The 15939-nt window shown below is 51.2% G+C and overlaps 1 protein-coding gene across 1 annotated transcript in view; it reads left to right on the plus strand.

Annotated features, from left to right (window-relative positions):
* The first annotated feature begins 238 nt into the window (after positions 1-238).
* The window catches only part of BCAM (basal cell adhesion molecule (Lutheran blood group)), a 60806-nt gene continuing 45105 nt past the window's right edge, over positions 239-15939 (plus strand). The window contains exon 1 of the mRNA XM_029576354.1: positions 239-521. Coding sequence (XP_029432214.1) covers positions 455-521 — 67 coding nt within the window. The 5' untranslated portion in view covers positions 239-454. The remainder of the gene's footprint in view (positions 522-15939) is intronic.

The following is a 15939-nucleotide window of genomic DNA, read 5'->3' on the forward strand; positions in this document are numbered from 1 at the left end:
ATCGGCGGTAGCGCTGTGCCAGGCGCGGAGGAAGTGATGGAGGGCGGGGGTGTGGTTAGGGAGCGCGATACATCGCGATTTGTTTAGCGCACCCCACATGTACGCAGCACTGGAGAGAGCCCCATAGGATGGGCGCTGTGTGCTAGGGGTGTGGCATAGGGTGGGCATCCGTGCTTTAGGAGGCGTGGCATAGGGTGGGCCCGGCTCTCAGCTCTAGGGGGTGTGCTAGAGGCTGGACTCTCTGCTTAGGGACTGGCTGTGGCACACGGGTGATCTCTCTCGATCACTCCTCACTGCACTGCAATCTCTCCTGCTCTGTTGTTGTTCTCGCCTTTCCTTTCCTCTCTCCCTCCACTTCTCTCTGAGTCCGGGGGTTGGGTCCTTTCTGGTCCGGCACCGGCCCGGCATCGCTCTGGACTTCGTCGGAACTGCAGGAGCTTGGACCCCAGCGGGTATGGCCGGGACCTCGGAACTCGATCTGTGGCGGATCCTCCCCTTACTACACTTGCTCTTCTTCCCAGGTGAGATCCAAGCTCAGCCCTTTTTGGAGGCAAATCTGGGGAGAGGGGCGAGAAATGTCAGCAGCCCGAGGCTTCAGATCCTGTCCCACAAGTACAGAGAGGAAAGAACTCCCCAGATCCTAAATCAAGGGAACTAGAGCCCAAAATATCGGGCTCTGATCCTCCCCCCCCCCCCAACCAGATCCCAACGTATAGGGGGGGAAGAGACTCCCCAGATCCCGAAATTCGGAGGTGAAATCCCCAGGTTCCCAGATATAGGGGGAAGGTTCGCAAAAACCTCCAAACAATAAGCTTCACACATTCAATTACTTTGCTTCCAAAATTTGGAACAAAATCCCCCCAAGTACTTCGTGTGGAATCTGGTTACCTTCCCTTCCTTAAAAACCCCCCAAAACTTGACTGTTCATTGTCAGCCAGACCTTGCCTTGGACTGCCCTCTTTTCATTACCACCCTCTCTACCCTAACTATTTGTGACTCTGGGTTACTTCCCTGAGATTCCTCTTACCTCTTTGCTTTTCTTCCCTGTTGGTATACAGTGTATTGTTTTTAATCATTTTGTGCCTAACTTACATCTTATTTATATGTTTGCATTATCCATGTGCTCAATGTGCTTCACCTTTATTTTTAATCCTTATTCTACCTCATATCTGTGTATATGTAGCATTTTGTGCTCAATGTCTCTTTTTATTCTGCAGTCTGCCTTGCGCCTTACCCCTAGAGAGAGGCAGAATATCAAATGCAAATAAATGAATAAGTAAATAATAGAAGAGACAATCCTAAAAACTAAGATATAGGGGAAAGACTCGGAGAGCCCATGCAGGGGAACGAATTACATAGCTTGCCTTGCGGCTGAAGACAGGGTGACAGAAAAGTCCATGAGATAAGGGAAACCCCCAATCCTGAAAATAGTGTGGTGACCCCCCCTAATCCTGAAACGAAGCAGGAGAAATCCCACAGGTATTTCAGAAACAGTCCCATTCCAGCTGGATGACCTTAGAGCAGTTTTCTTGTGTCTTCGCTGTAAGAAAGTTTCTAAAGGGGAGAAAGCAATCATCATTATTATTATTATTACTAAATTGGAGCAGAATAAACTTAGGCACGGGTATAGATAAAGTACCATGCCAAGGTTAAACACGTTCTGTGGCAGAGCCGAGGATTAGAATGGGAGGCACGGTGTACTCTGCCTGATGACTAATTTAGGAAAACGTGGAAAATGAAATAAAATGACCCACCTGAGGTTACAGGCAGTGGAATAGCCAGGATTTAGCACTGAGGTACAGGGGGGAAAAGTGACCTGCCCTAGATCTCGCCCAGGGCTGGATGTACGTCTCACAGGCCTCTCTGTGTAGGATCTTCAGCACCTGCCACACCCCTCACCTGCATTGCAATTCTCCTCGCTGTACGCACATCCCTACTGTGCTTAATGGCAAATCGAGCCTTGGTTCAGTAGTAGAACCAAGGATGAGCCCTGAGACACCTAAGGTTAAAATGACCCTCCCAAGGTCACACAAAGAGACAATGGTAAAGCTGGTGATTAGAACTGAAGCACAGGGGATTAAGTGATGTGCCCAAGGTCATACAGAGTGTGAGTGGTAGAACTGAAGCATAGGAGGGTAAAGGGACCTGCTCAAGGTCATGTGTAGAGCATGAGTGGTAGAGTCAAGAATTAGAACGGAGGTACAAGAGGATAAAGTGATCCACCCCAGATGTAGAGGGGATAGGAGTTCTGGCTTTTCATTTGTGCTTTAAACACGAACCCATCCTGTTATCTAGCTTGAGGGAACTACAGTTTAATTCGTTTGTGTCAGTCTCCCATTTTTCTTCTGTCTTCGTGCACCTGCTTTCTCCTGTCGCCTCTCTCCCTTTCTTCACTCTGCCCCCTCTATTCTTGCTGCCTCACTTTCTGCTCACTCACTGGCTCCGTTTTAAGCTGACTAATATAAAGCTGTCGGGAATGAAATACGATTGTATGTTTTTGTGTAACGGAGACAGTGGGTGCTGTGTTGCTCTGACAGAAATGCAGTTGCTAAAAAGCAAAACAGGGAGGTAGTTAGGCTGAGATAATATGTTTAAAGACCTAAGTGTGGGCCAAGGAAAGACTTTAGTAGCCCCGAAAGCTTATACATCCTGACATTTGGTAGCTGTATAAAGCTATCCTCTGTGGCCAATGTGTTGGTTTGTTTCCAATTATATGTAATCTAAACAGTTGCTGTTTCCCTGAAGCCTGTTGTAGTGACTTTTGGAAACCAAGTATATGAAGTTAATCTCATGCCTATTTATTGAAGACATTCTGAAAACCCGACTGGCTGGGTGGTCCTCAGGATAGGTTTGGGAGCCTCTATTATCATCTGCAGCTATCTCTGCCCTGCTCCCAAGGTGCATCTAGGGTGGCCAGTGCAGCTCAGCTTGGAGAGGCAGAGTCAGTCCAGGTTTTGCCCACTTGCATGCAGGGAGATGCAGTCCTGCCTACTATTCTTTGGGAAGAAGGCTCTTCAGTTCCATGCTTGCAATGTGATAGAGCCAGGACCAGATCAGCCTCTTTGGTTTGACCTTGGAGAGTTGGCATAAGCACATGATACTCTGCAGGGCTGTGTGCTGAAGGGAAGGCAGACCAGAGACAGGGTGGAGGAGTAGCTGAGTGGTTAGAGCAGCAGGCTGGAACCAGGGAAGCCAGGGTTCAAATTCCGCTGCCACTCCTTGTGACCTTGGCTGGCCACCCTTCATTGCCTCTGATACTTACTTAGGAGATAATTTTAAAAGAAGGTACCCGTGTAAATGTAACATACTGCCATAGCAGTGCACTTACGTGGGTAAATCCTATGGGCAATTCAATGGCATATATTGTAGCAATTTTCAAAAGCTCACTTATGGGTAAATTGCACTTACATGTGTAAAATTCAGTTTTAAGCAGGTAAATGCTTTTTAAAATTAGATTATAAACCCTTTGGGGACAGGGAAATACATTACCTACTGTACCAGAATGTGACTCGCCTTGAGCTATCGATGAAAACTCATGGTTCCATCTAAAAATCTAGGGTCAAATACTCAAAGATATCTAGTTATGTAAGTTATCTGGATATAGCTTATCTGATTAACTTAGAAGGGATATTCAGCAGCACAGCAGCTGTTGAATATAACCAGATAAGTTCTAGTTAGCTGGATAACTTGCATCCGGATAACTTTACACTTGCTATTGAGCAAGTCTAACATATTTGTTTAACTTAACCAGATGAGGCTGAATATAGGCACTTATCTAGTTAAGATAACTAGATAAGTTGCCCCAACCTCGATCCGCCCATTGCCTGCCCTCAAGATATCTATCTACTTAGCTGGATAAATACTTATCCAACTAGGTGCTGGCCCCTGAACATTGCTGGATCTTCAACGGCTGCCATTTAGTCGGATAAATCCCTATATATCCAGCTAAGTATTACTAATTATCACCCATGTAATCACTTATACAAAAGAACATAGCAAAAAGGTTTAACAAGTTGCAGGTCCCTACCCTCAAGAGTCTGACCTCTGTGTAGCTGTGTATGTGGGCCTGGGTCCCAGGTAGGTGCTGATTAACGGGCCGATACAGTAAAGCGCAGCCACGGTTACCCTGTTTTTAACCCACTTTGGACGCACATTTTGGACGCGTAAGGCTAACCCGCGATTCAGTATCCGGTTTTACGCGTCCTTACCGCTTGCCGAAATGGACGCGTATCCATCTCCGCCCGCCACATGTAAGTGGGATGGGGGGGGGGGGGTGGAGGAGTTTGTAGCAGGGGCGTCACTACGGAATGGCAAGAGGTGGCACCCCAAAAAAATGACTTGCCACCTCTTTGCTACTCCAGCCTCAGCTGACGTCTGTAAGCCGGTCGTACTGCACCTTGAGCCTTGGTGCCTGCTTCCTCCCTTGAGCCATGCAGCTGAAATACCCTCTGTCTGAACTGTGGGGCTGTGTATCTGAGGAGCCCCTGCGCAGTTCAGACATCAGCTATTTAGAACCGCGCAGGGCCCACACAGTTCTAACAGCTGATGTCTGAACTGCGCGGGGATCCGTCGATAAGGAAACGCGCAGTTCAGACATGGAATGTTTTCACTTCATGGGTCGCAGGAGGGAGGAAGTACCATGTGCCCAAGCTGATAGGTGCTGGGCTGTCAGTAAGAGGGAGAGAACGGACAGTGCAGGTGAAGAACTGGAAATGCAGCAGGGGACAGAGCAGGGACCTATAGATTTGGTTGTGGGAGGGGGGATAATGTACGGGAAGAATGTGGACTGGGAGGGGGAGGGAGAAGAATGGGAGGCAGGGACTTGTAGGGAGAGTAGGAAAATGGAAGGGACTGGAGGAGAGAGGAATGGGATGTAGGGATTGGGAATGGGAGTAGGGTATTGAGGGGAGAGCATGGGAAGAATATGATTTAGAGACTTGTAGAGAGCAGGGAAGAACAGGGACTTGGGGATTGAGGGGCGAGCGTAGACTTGGGGATTGGGCTGAGGGGAAGAACTGGAACTCTGTCACAGGGTAGGGGGGCAGATCAAGGGAATGGGGAGGGTGGGGACGTGGGGAGACAGAGGGACTCGTCAGTTGGGTGGGTATGTGTCGGAGGGTAGTAAATTGCTTGGGGTGTATGAGTGAGAGTGTGAGATGCGATAAGAGAAGGGAAAGAGGGGTTGAGAGATGGTGTGAATGAGCTGGAGGACTGGAGTGAGAGTGAAAAGCAATGGAAAGGGATTGGTGTGCTGTGAAGGGGTGTAAGAGGAAAGGGAGATGAGTCTGTGAACGGGATGAGAGGAGGTGAAAATGGACCGTAAAGGCAGTGAAAGAGGGGTAGGAGGTAAGCCCTACCCTACCAGCCCTAGCTCCTTCCTCCTTGGTATCCAGCACAGGCTGGATACCAAGGAGGAAGGAGCTAGGGCTGGTGAAGAGGAAGGTGGATGAGGGCTGAGGGTGAAGGAAAATGGGGGTTCTATGGAGTAGGGGGAATAGGAGGCTGGGGAAGGAATGAGAAACAAAGGAAATAGGGCTTGAGTGGGGATGGGACATGGAAAGCAGGTAGAAAGGTAAGAGATGAAAAGAGTGACACTTGGAGAAGGAGAAAAGAGGGATGAAATTTGGCTATGAGTGGAGAAGAAGAGAAGTGAGTAGAGAAGAAGAGAAGATAAAAACTGATAAAAATGATGAAAGGGAAAGATCAACATTTGAGATGAAAGTAGGGAAGAAGACAGGCGAGAGAAGAAATGGAAACTAGAAAGGAAACCCTGGAAAAGAACTTTGGAGAAGACTGAAGAATGACCAGCACCAACCCAGTCACAAAAATAAAATGCCCAAACAACACAGGTAGAAAATTATATTTTATTTCAGTTTGTAGAAAGTGGAGCATTACAGAAGGTAATGCATTTCTGTTTCTTTTTCTTTGGTGTTGGACTTCATGCAGCCTGGCTTCTCAAGGTTTGCATTACTTTTTTAAAATTGTGGTCCCTTATTTTGTATTAGGTAAGGGTCGGTATGTGTTCTGCATGTCTGACTGAGCTGAAGGATTCTGCCAGCTTGTGGTGTCTGTGTAAGCATCTGGCTTGTACCGTTTTTCCAGTAGGAGAGGGTATTGGTATTCTAGGGCCTGTAGTAATATTTGCAGCGCTGCCATTTCCCAGGTGCTATTTTGAGTCCTGGGAGTTAGTGCTGTTCTAGCGCAGCAGGTTTGCTAAGTAGGTTCTGAGTGTCTTCCTTTTTTGCAACGTTTCTGGAAGTGGAAGGTGTTTGTGTGGCTGTGACGGAGGTGACACCAGAATCTGAATTGTATGGGGAAATGCCCCATAGCCATTGCTGGGGGAATTTCTGTGGATGCAGTGTGTTACAGAAATGGAGGTGCGGGGTTTATTTTGAGATCCTGTCCCTTCTTGTATAGATTCCAGACTTCATTCCCATATCCATACGGCAGAGTTGGCTGAATGATGATAGCAAATAATTTTAAGGGCAGTTTTACTGGAAGCTTGAAACTGGACAGTTTCTTATACTTGCATGGAAGGCCCTTTTTTTCTGATTGTGCTTTTTTTAATAGGCAATTTGAAGGCAGGGGGCTGAGCTGCAGAAATGTCATTGTGGTCTGCCCCCTTGTACTTCTGTCTAGAGATGCCACTGATCTGTAGGGATGGAGGGGGCTGTGCAGGATGAGCTGAAGTCCGCGGTGTGCAAATGCTTCCAAGAGTTTTCAGCAGGCCAGGAAACTAAAGGAGTGGTCAGCTCTGTGTGTGGAAGAAGGTGGGACCCCCACCAGGAGAACAGCCAGAACCTGTTTAGGGGGACAGAGAAAATGTCCCAGTTGACTTGCTTGGCCTGGGAGAGTTTGCACCTTAGAGTGCCTCTCTCCCAAGCAGCAGGGAGCAGCGGCTTTGTTGATGGAGCAGCCCCATAAATAACTTTTCTGCCTGCTGAACCAGGTGACTTTGGGTGAAACAATAGAGCCCCTTTTAAATCACTCTTGGAAACCGGATTCACTTCTTTTTGCGCTCCAGGACATCGCGTGGCAAGGTTGTCAGGGCAAGGAAAAGGTTTGGGGGGGGGGGGGGGGCAAAGGGGGTAGATCAGAGAGAATAGCATGAGGCAGGGAAAGGGGCAAAAGGGGGAAGGAGGAGAGGTGGAAGATGTGGAAGGAGCAGGATGGGAGGAGGCTGAGGACAGGAAGGATATGAAGGACGGGGGAAGCAAGACTAGGGAGAGTTCGACAAAAGGTGGGCAGAGAACAGGGGAAGGGAGGGTAATTGGGAGGCAGGGAGGATGCAGCTGAGGGGTTCATCATTAAACCAAAACGATACAGAATGGAAGGAAATTCTAGTAGAAACCCTGCACCTTCAGATCGTTAACAGACACTTTGTGCCCACAGAATCTCCCCCAACAAAGGGTGCAGAGCAGGATCAGGACTCCCCTTACTACTTACTCATCATCTAAAAAAAGAATATTCAGTTTTTGGTGGCACTTTAATCGGGTGACAAAAACTATCAGTCCTTCGAGAAGCAGCAGCCAAAATCAAGAATGGAAGCCCCGTCCATAAAAATCATTTTTGCAAAACAAAAAAAAAAACTGGAAGTACCAAGAAGCCAGACTCTGCGTACAGTGCAACACTAGAGAAAGAGAAACAGCAATCCAGCGCCGTGCAAAATTATAAAGATTTCTGAGATGCACATTTCCCAAAGCTGACCGAGAAAATCAGAGACTTCCTGCAAACAAATGAGCAGGAAAAACTTTATGATCCTGGGGGAAAGAGGAGAAACAGCAGCGAGAGCAGCAAAATATATTGCCTCCTCCCATCAGGCCAGAAAACGTGATCTAAGCAGGGATAACACAAAATAGCACCAGATCCCTGGGATCCTCTGTACTTTGTAATTGTTCCTTTTTATTACTTCATGTATTACTTTAGCCACACATATACAGACTGGCAGGCCAATCTGGGAGGAAATCTTAAAACAAAGCACGTGCGGTCATTCGCATACTGGGAATTTCTCGGTTCTGCTCACCCTGGGGGGGTTACTTCTGCCAGCGGCACTAACCTTCTGTCATCGCCCTCCCACAGACATTTACATTCATTCTTCCCAGTCCACTCCCTTCCTTCCCTCTTCATCCAAGGATGCCCAGTGTTGTCCCTGCTTCATCCCCTGTCTCCTGCCTCTCTAAGCCCCTCATTCACTGGTGCCTCAATAAGTGCCTTGATCCAGCTCCCTCACCCCCATGACCTTCATATGCTGCTTCCCCCATGGGACAACTGTCTCCCAGCAAAGGCCATTAACCAACACCTGCCATCATCATCCTCCGTCAGACAGGCTGCAACCATCTCCTCCTCCTGGTTGATTGCTTCCCTTAGGCTATTTCTTCTGCATCTGGGGGCTGTGCTGCAGTTGCCTCCATGTTCCTCCAGGTCCCCCGTGCGGCCGGGCCTCCTGCAGGCTGCAGCTCCTTCAGCACATCCCTGAGCCCTCTGCCCAATGCGTGGCAGAGAGAGCAGCAGCGTGCATGGGTGCCTGAACCGACAGCAGCGGTTCCAGGGCCTGGAGAGGAGAGAGCGCAAGCCAGCAGCGTGCCTGCATCCTCTGCTCACGTCAGCACCTGGAGATTTCCGAACCTGGTCCGGAGACCCCCAGCAGCTGGTTTCAAAATCCGGAGTCTCTGAGCCAAACCCAGAGAGTTCCCAAGTATGGTCTTTTGCACCTGTTTTTCCCAGGGTCCCAGGGGGGTAGAGATGTGTGCTGCAAATGTATGCATAAAGATTGAAAGTTGTATTTATTTCTTTGAGTTATAATTCTAATATGATTACCTGGTACATATCATAAATCCTAAAGCAGGTTACAATAAACCTAGGTTGACAATTTTATGATTAATTTCTAACCGAATCCTTCAGTGGAACACAGTTCCATAAACATTGGGCCAAAACATGAAAATGCAGATTATCTGGTACAAATTAATCATACTTCTGGGAATGCCGGGACCACCAACAGAGCTTTCTGGGAAGATCGTAGTGATCCCTTTGGCTCACAACGTGACAGCAGCTCTGCTAAAAATGGTGGCTGCTTCTAATGCAGGCATATCCAAATTAAAGCAACAATTTTAAATTGGATTCTCTGCTCCACCAGGAACCAGTGCAGTGACCAGAGAATGGAAGTGACCGGCCAAACCCATCTTCCCTCCTGTCAAACTTGCTGTGGTGTTTTGCAGCCAGGCGTAACCGTCTTAGTCGTACCTGGGAGCCCCTGATAAAAGGGCATTACAATAGATAGTTCCCCCAGTGCTAGTGCACGGGCCTCAAGCAGCAACTGCTCTGATTTCTCCAGCCAGGCCTGTAACTGACAAATATACCATAAGGACATAAGTGCACTCTTCACCACATGGGATATCTGGGCATCCATCTGTCACTGCGAATCCAGCTGCACACCCAAGCTATGGACCATGCCCTCCGGTTTCAAACTATGACCCAAGATTGTGGGATAGATAAATGCTCCCTCTTCCCTCTGCTCACCCAAAGTAACTCTGTCTTGGCCGGACTAAGCTTGGCCTTAAAGCGCTGCAACCCAGTTGCTGCCACTCCTAAGCAGACAGAAAGATTTGGTCACCATTTCCCGCTGCCACTGACTCTGTCAATGGCGAATAGGTGGCGGTCCTCCCCAAACCCTGAGCCACCTCTACCCCGGGAAGCATATAGAATTATAGTTACTAAGGCAAAGGGGTGACAGCGCTGGAATACTGTGGGACTCCCAATGCCAGAGGAGAGGAAGCGGACGGCCACCCGTCCCACAGAATGCCCTGCGCTCTCCCTCCTAAGCGCTGCTTTGAGCCACGGTGCTGCGGGCAGGCCCAGGGTAATGCGGATAAAGCCCTGCTTGCATGCTGTAAATGGCTTTGAAAAGTGTCCCGAGATGTAAGCGGGAGAGGGCTGGGGGAAAGGGAAGATGGCGGGGAGGCTGGGGGAGGGCGCTGTAACAATAGCCTTTTCCCGAACAAGCCCCAACGCGCTCTTTAGTTTAATTGGAAACACCAAATCCCCACATTCCTGGCACATCAGCACCAGTCTCCCAGCCCCTCCCTTTCCCAGCCCGTCTACCCTGTCCTCCTCCTCCTCCTCTCTAAGCCTAGCACCCCTCCTTTTCTTCTCCTCTATTCTCTCTGCCTTTTTCTGTTGCTCTTCTCACTCTCCCCCTTCCCCCCCCCCCCTCCTCTGCCTCATCGTCCTTTCTCCTTTCCTCCACTTGTTTCCCTCTCCCTCCCTGATGGATGGGAGGGAGTGGAGGGCTGCAGTGGGAGGTGGAAGGAACAGGGGGTCCCTACACTTTTTAAACAAAGGTCCATGTGGGACTTTTCTAATCGGGTGGGGTGGGAGGGGGACCTGTTCCTTGGAGTCTGGCCCTTTCAGTGACTTCAAATGCTAGAAAAGGGGGGGGGAGGCGGGCAGCAGGGCTCCTGCAGAGAGGGTATGGCAGATAGGGAGGGTACGGGTAAATGTATTCCTAGGAAGTCGGCAACCCTGCCACATCCCAGGAAACCCCTCCACCTGCCTTCCTCCCCCCCTCCCCCACCCCAGCATCTGCATCTGTCCCCTGCGAAAGTGGGGGGTGGGAGGGGGAATTTGTGGCGCACCCACCCCCGTACACTCTCTTCTTCCCTCCCCTCGCTCTTTCTCCTTCCTCCCACACCCCTCCTCTCCTCCTGTCCCCTCCTTTCTTCTTCACTCCCTTTCCTCATCCCCCTTTTGCCTCCTTTCACCCCTTCTCTCCTTCCCTCTCCCCTCATGGGACTTCTCTTCTGCTGGCGGGGGGTGGGTGTTGGAGACCCCCCCTTCCAGCACTGCCCGTTTCTGCCCAGTGCTCGATAGAAAGGAGGGAGGATGAGAGAAGCAGAAATTACAGAGAACCAAATAGGGAGAGGGAGGGCCGGCCTTCTGCTTAATTAAATAGAATTATATAGTTGTCTGTTTTGCTTTTAGCAGGAATGTTTTTATGAGATTAAAATATCCTGTTTCTGTGCTGGGATGAGCGGAGAGAGACTGCTGACCTGCTGAGGGGCTTGCGGCGAGGCTGCTTGCCGACTCTGTGCTGAGACTGCTGGGCCTCAGCAGACCGTGGCCGGGTCCCCGCGGCTTGTGGCAGGACTGATGCGGCAGCAGCACAAGCCGGGAGCTTCCCCTCAGATTGTTCTCTTTGGAGACTGCTGAATGTAGCAGCCTTTGGGGAGGGGGGAGAAAGGAGACACTGGGCCTTGGAGGAGAGGGAAAGGCTTGTACAGAGCCCAGAATGAAGGAGGGAAGCTCAGCACATCAGAGGCAGGTTGGTTAATTTTAAACAGAATTCCTGGTCAGATGCCAGAGGCTCCAGCTCTGAGAGCTCCCTGCATTTCCTCCCCCCCCCCCCCCCTCATCAATCTCCTGGCATTGTAGAAAGTGCGCAGATCGACCATCGCCCTTCAGACCAGTATTAGGGAATAGGGTGATCCTGGGAAATCATATGCTGATCTTCTCTAGGTCAGCACCCCCTGTGGTTCTGATGTAGGCATCTGGTCTGTGGTGGGCACGGGGTATACCAGAGAATACAAGGGCTGAATGGGCATACCTGGTACTGTCTATTGTCAGTACGTTTTTTGCCATCTGGGGTGTTCCAATTTTGTAAATAAATGGAGGATTTATATGTCCAGTGAAAGCCCAGGCCCCCTCCTCACTCTCATCCATCCCATGGGTGCAATGCCTACAGGTGACAAAATGACAGCCCAGAGCCCCTCCTCACTCCCACCCATTCCACAGGTGCAGTGTGGAGGCAGCACAGTGACATCCATGGCCCCCTTCCCCCAGGTGCAGTGTATGAAGATAGCGCAGTGACAGCCCAGTGCCCCTCCTCACTCCCATCCATTCCACAGGTGCAGTGTGTGGAGGCAGCACAATGACATCCATGACCCCCTTCCCCCAGGTGCAGTGTATGAAAATAGTGCAGTGACAGTCCAGGCCCCCTCCTCACTCCCACCCATTCCACAGGCGCAGTGTGTTGAGGCAGCACAGTGACACTCCAGGCCCCCTCCTCACTCCCACCAATTCACAGGTGCAGTGTGTGTGGAGGCAGCACAGTGACATCCATGACCCCCTTCCCCCAGGTGCAGTGTATGAAGATAGCGCAGTGACAGTCCAGGCCCCCTCCTCACTCCCACCCATTCCACAGGTGCAGTGTGTGGAGGCAGCCCAGTGACATCTATGGCCCCCTTCCCCCAGGTGCAGTGTATGAAGATAGCGCAGTGACAGTCCAGGCCCCCTCATCACTCCCACCCATTCCACAGGCGCAGTGTGTGGAGGCAGCACAGTGACAGTCCAGGCCCCCTCCTCACTCTCATCCATTCCACAGGCGCAGTTTGTGGAGGCAGCGCAGTGACACTCCAGGCCCCCTCCTCACTCCCACCCATTCCATAGGTACAGTGTGGAGGCAGCACAGTGACATCCATGGCCCCCTTCCCCCAGGTGCAGTGTATGAAGATAGCGCAGAGACAGTCCAGGCCCCCTCCTCACTTCCACCCATTCCACAAGCGCAGTGTGTGGAGGCAGCACAGTGACACTCCAGGCCCCCTCCTCACTCCCACCCATTCCACAGGTGCAGTTTGGAGGCAGCACAGTGACATCCATGGCACCCTTCCCCCAGGTGCAGTGTATGAAGATAGCGCAGTGACAGCCCAGTGCCCCACCTCACTCCCATCCATTCCACAGGTGCAGTGTGTGGAGGCAGCACAATGACATCCATGACCCCTTCCCCCAGGTGCAGTGTATGAAAATAGCGCAGTGACAGTCCAGGCCCCCTCCTCACTCCCACCCATTCCACAGGTGCAGTGTGGAGGCAGCACAGTGACATCCATGGCCCCCTTCCCCCAGGTGCAGTGTATGAAAATAGCGCAGTGACAGTCCAGGCCCCTTCCTCACTCCCACCCATTCCACAGGCGCAGTGTGTTGAGGCAGCGCAGTGACACTCCAGGCCCCCTCCTCACTCCCACCCATTCCACAGGTGCAGTGTGTGGAGGCAGCACAGTGACATCCATGGCCCCCTTCCCCCAGGTGCAGTGTATGAAAATAGCGCAGTGACAGTCCAGGCCCCCTCCTCACTCCCACCCATTCCACAGGTGCAGTGTGTGGAGGCAGCACAATGACATCCATTACCAACTTCCTCCAGGTGCAGTGTATGAAGATAGCGCAGTGACAGTCCAGGCCCCCTCCTCACTTCCACCCATTCCACAGGCGCAGTGTGTGGAGACAGCGCAGTGACACTCCAGGCCCCCTCCTCACTCCCACCCATTCCACAGGTGCAGTGTGTGGAGGCAGCACAGTGACATCCATGACCTCCTTCCCCCAGGTGCAGTGTATGAAGATAGCGCAGTGACAGTCCAGGCCCCCTCCTCCCTCCCACCCATTCCAGAGACGCAGTGTGTGGAGGCAGCGCAGTGACACTCCAGGCCCCCTCCTCACTCCCACCCATTCCACAGGCGCAGTGTGTGGGGGCAGCGCAGTGACACTCCAGGCCCCCTCCTCACTCCCACCCATTCCACAGGTGCAGTGTGTGGAGGCAGCACAGTGACATCCATGACCCCCTTCCCCCAAGTGCAGTGTATGAACATAGCGCAGTGACAGTCCAGGCCCCCTCCTCACTCCCACCCATTCCACAGATACACTGGTACAGACAGGGTTGACATTTGACCCAGGTCAGCCCTTATTTATTTAGATTTGGTAAATCGCCTGCCTAAGGCTCAAGGGATGTATAATCTAAGAAATGTTGTAAAACTACAGAACCAAATTACAAAATCAATAACAATAATAATAAAATAATCCCAACAGGCTAATCCAGTTCTGGCTTTGCCGTTTCACTTCTAGAGACTTGTAGTCTTGCCTGACCTAGGGAAATTGGAAGTACAAGTCCACAGATGCAATAGAACAGAACCAGAACTGGATCAGCCCCTCAGGTGGCTACCCCATATAACAGGCGGCAGAATGATTTAATTTAAGGGAGCCGTACACAAACTGAGGGGGTCAAAGGTCAGCTGAGGGAGCCCGCTGCAAAGAGGTTTCCATAGTTACTGCAGGACTACCCGGTGTGAAGCTCTGAAAAGGCTGGGGGAGGGGTTCACAGGACGAGAGGTAGCCGCCGTCCGTCACCGGGGGCCAGCAGTAAGCTCTTCCCATAGCCCCCCCCCTTTTAATGCTGGGATAATGCCTCCTGCTTCTGGGCCTGCTTCTCCTGAGAAGGTGCTGCCCCCGCCCCCGCGTGTCTGAGAGTAGCAGATGGGATTATGAGCAGGGCTGTGCTGGGCCAGGTCCCGGCACAATAGGTCTCAGTGTGATGGGGCTGGGGGTGGGGAGGAGGGGGAGGGAGTGCTGGGGCAGGGCTTACACAAATATGCGCTTCCAACAGGTGCCTCCTTCCCAGGCTTTCCCCACCCTCGGGCCTCAGACAGGCGGCCGCCAGCACAAATCATACCCTTCCCTTTCTCCCTGTTACCCTGTCTGTGGGATCCTCTTTCTCCCTCTGCATTATTCTCTCTCTCTCTCTCTTCCAGGCCTCCCTCTCCCCCTGTCCGCTCTATGGTCTCTCATCCTGTCTCTCCCCATTGTCTCGGTCTTGTCTTGCTTCCCCCATTCCATTTTTTTTCCTTGCTCTCTCCTTCTCTTCCCCCATCCAAATCCTGATTCTTCCATTTTGCCTGTACTCAGCTCTGGAGAATTGGGGGTGGGGGCTATTATGAAACAGACCTTCCCTGTTCTTTAGCCCTGGGCAGGTTGGGAGCTGCTTTTAGTGTTTGACTGATGAATTCCTGACATTTTTTTTTTTTTTGGTTTGCTTGTTTTCCTTTGAACTGGTAGAGCAGCCAACTCGAAAGTCAGAGGTCGCAGGACTTTTACCAAGGCCTTATCATTGTCACCAATATCAGTGTCTCTGGAGTTCTGCACGACCCAGACATGGCCCCCAGGATTAAAAGAGATAGGGCTGGGCAGAGAGGAGAAAATAGCTTGGGGGTCTACGGGGAATGTCGGAAGATGGAGGATACCGAGGACGGTGGAATAAAGTGAATAGCGGGAGCTCGGTATCAGCGGAAGCAGGAGCTGGGTGTGAAGAAACGTGCTGGCTCCAGAGTTGTTACAGAATCGTTGAGTCACAAAATGCTTGCAATAAGCAGGCGGCCTGGAACAGAGCAAGCGGACAGTTCTGTCCTCGGGATTTACCAGGGAAGTTTGAGCTGCTGCTGGCACCGCCAGTGCCATACCTGTTGGATTTGGATTATAGATTTGATTATTTGCCTTTCCAAACCTGAGCTCAGGATGCAATAAGTGTTTCCCTACACCAGAGGGTTTACAATTTATGAGCCCGATATTCAGAAAAAAACTTAGCCGGATAAGTGGTGCTGGGTTATGGGCTTTAGCCGGACAACTCAGGCAGAGAATGGGCAGATGGGGGAGGAGTCGAGCTAGCTGGATAAGTTATCCTGCCACAGGGCCGTCCTAAACATAGCCATATAAGCTGCTGCACCACTGGCTATTCCCAGCAAAGTTAGCTGTATAAGTGTATCTGGCTAATTTGCCGAGCCACACAGTGGCTCAGTATGGACCCCTAAGGACCTTATTTACTAAGCGCTTTTCACCATAGACACAGAATGGGAGAAAAGTCTTAGTAAACCAGGCCCTAGGTTTGTGGAGCATCAGTGGGAGAAGCAGAATTTGAAGCTTGGCTGCCCAGATTCTCAGCCCACGGCTCCAACCACGAGGCTGCTCTTCCACTTTGTGGCGGGGTAGGGTGTGTGAGGGAAGCTTGCACTGCTGCTGCCGGCGCTGTGCCTGTCCTGTGGCGGGGTAGGGTGTGTGAGGGAAGCTTGCACTGCTGCTGCCGGCGCTGTGCCTGTCCTGAGGCGGGGTAGGGTGTGTGAGGGAAGCTTG

This window comes from Rhinatrema bivittatum, chromosome 14 (genome assembly GCF_901001135.1).
Source record: "Rhinatrema bivittatum chromosome 14, aRhiBiv1.1, whole genome shotgun sequence".
In the NCBI taxonomy this organism is placed as follows: domain Eukaryota; kingdom Metazoa; phylum Chordata; class Amphibia; order Gymnophiona; family Rhinatrematidae; genus Rhinatrema; species Rhinatrema bivittatum.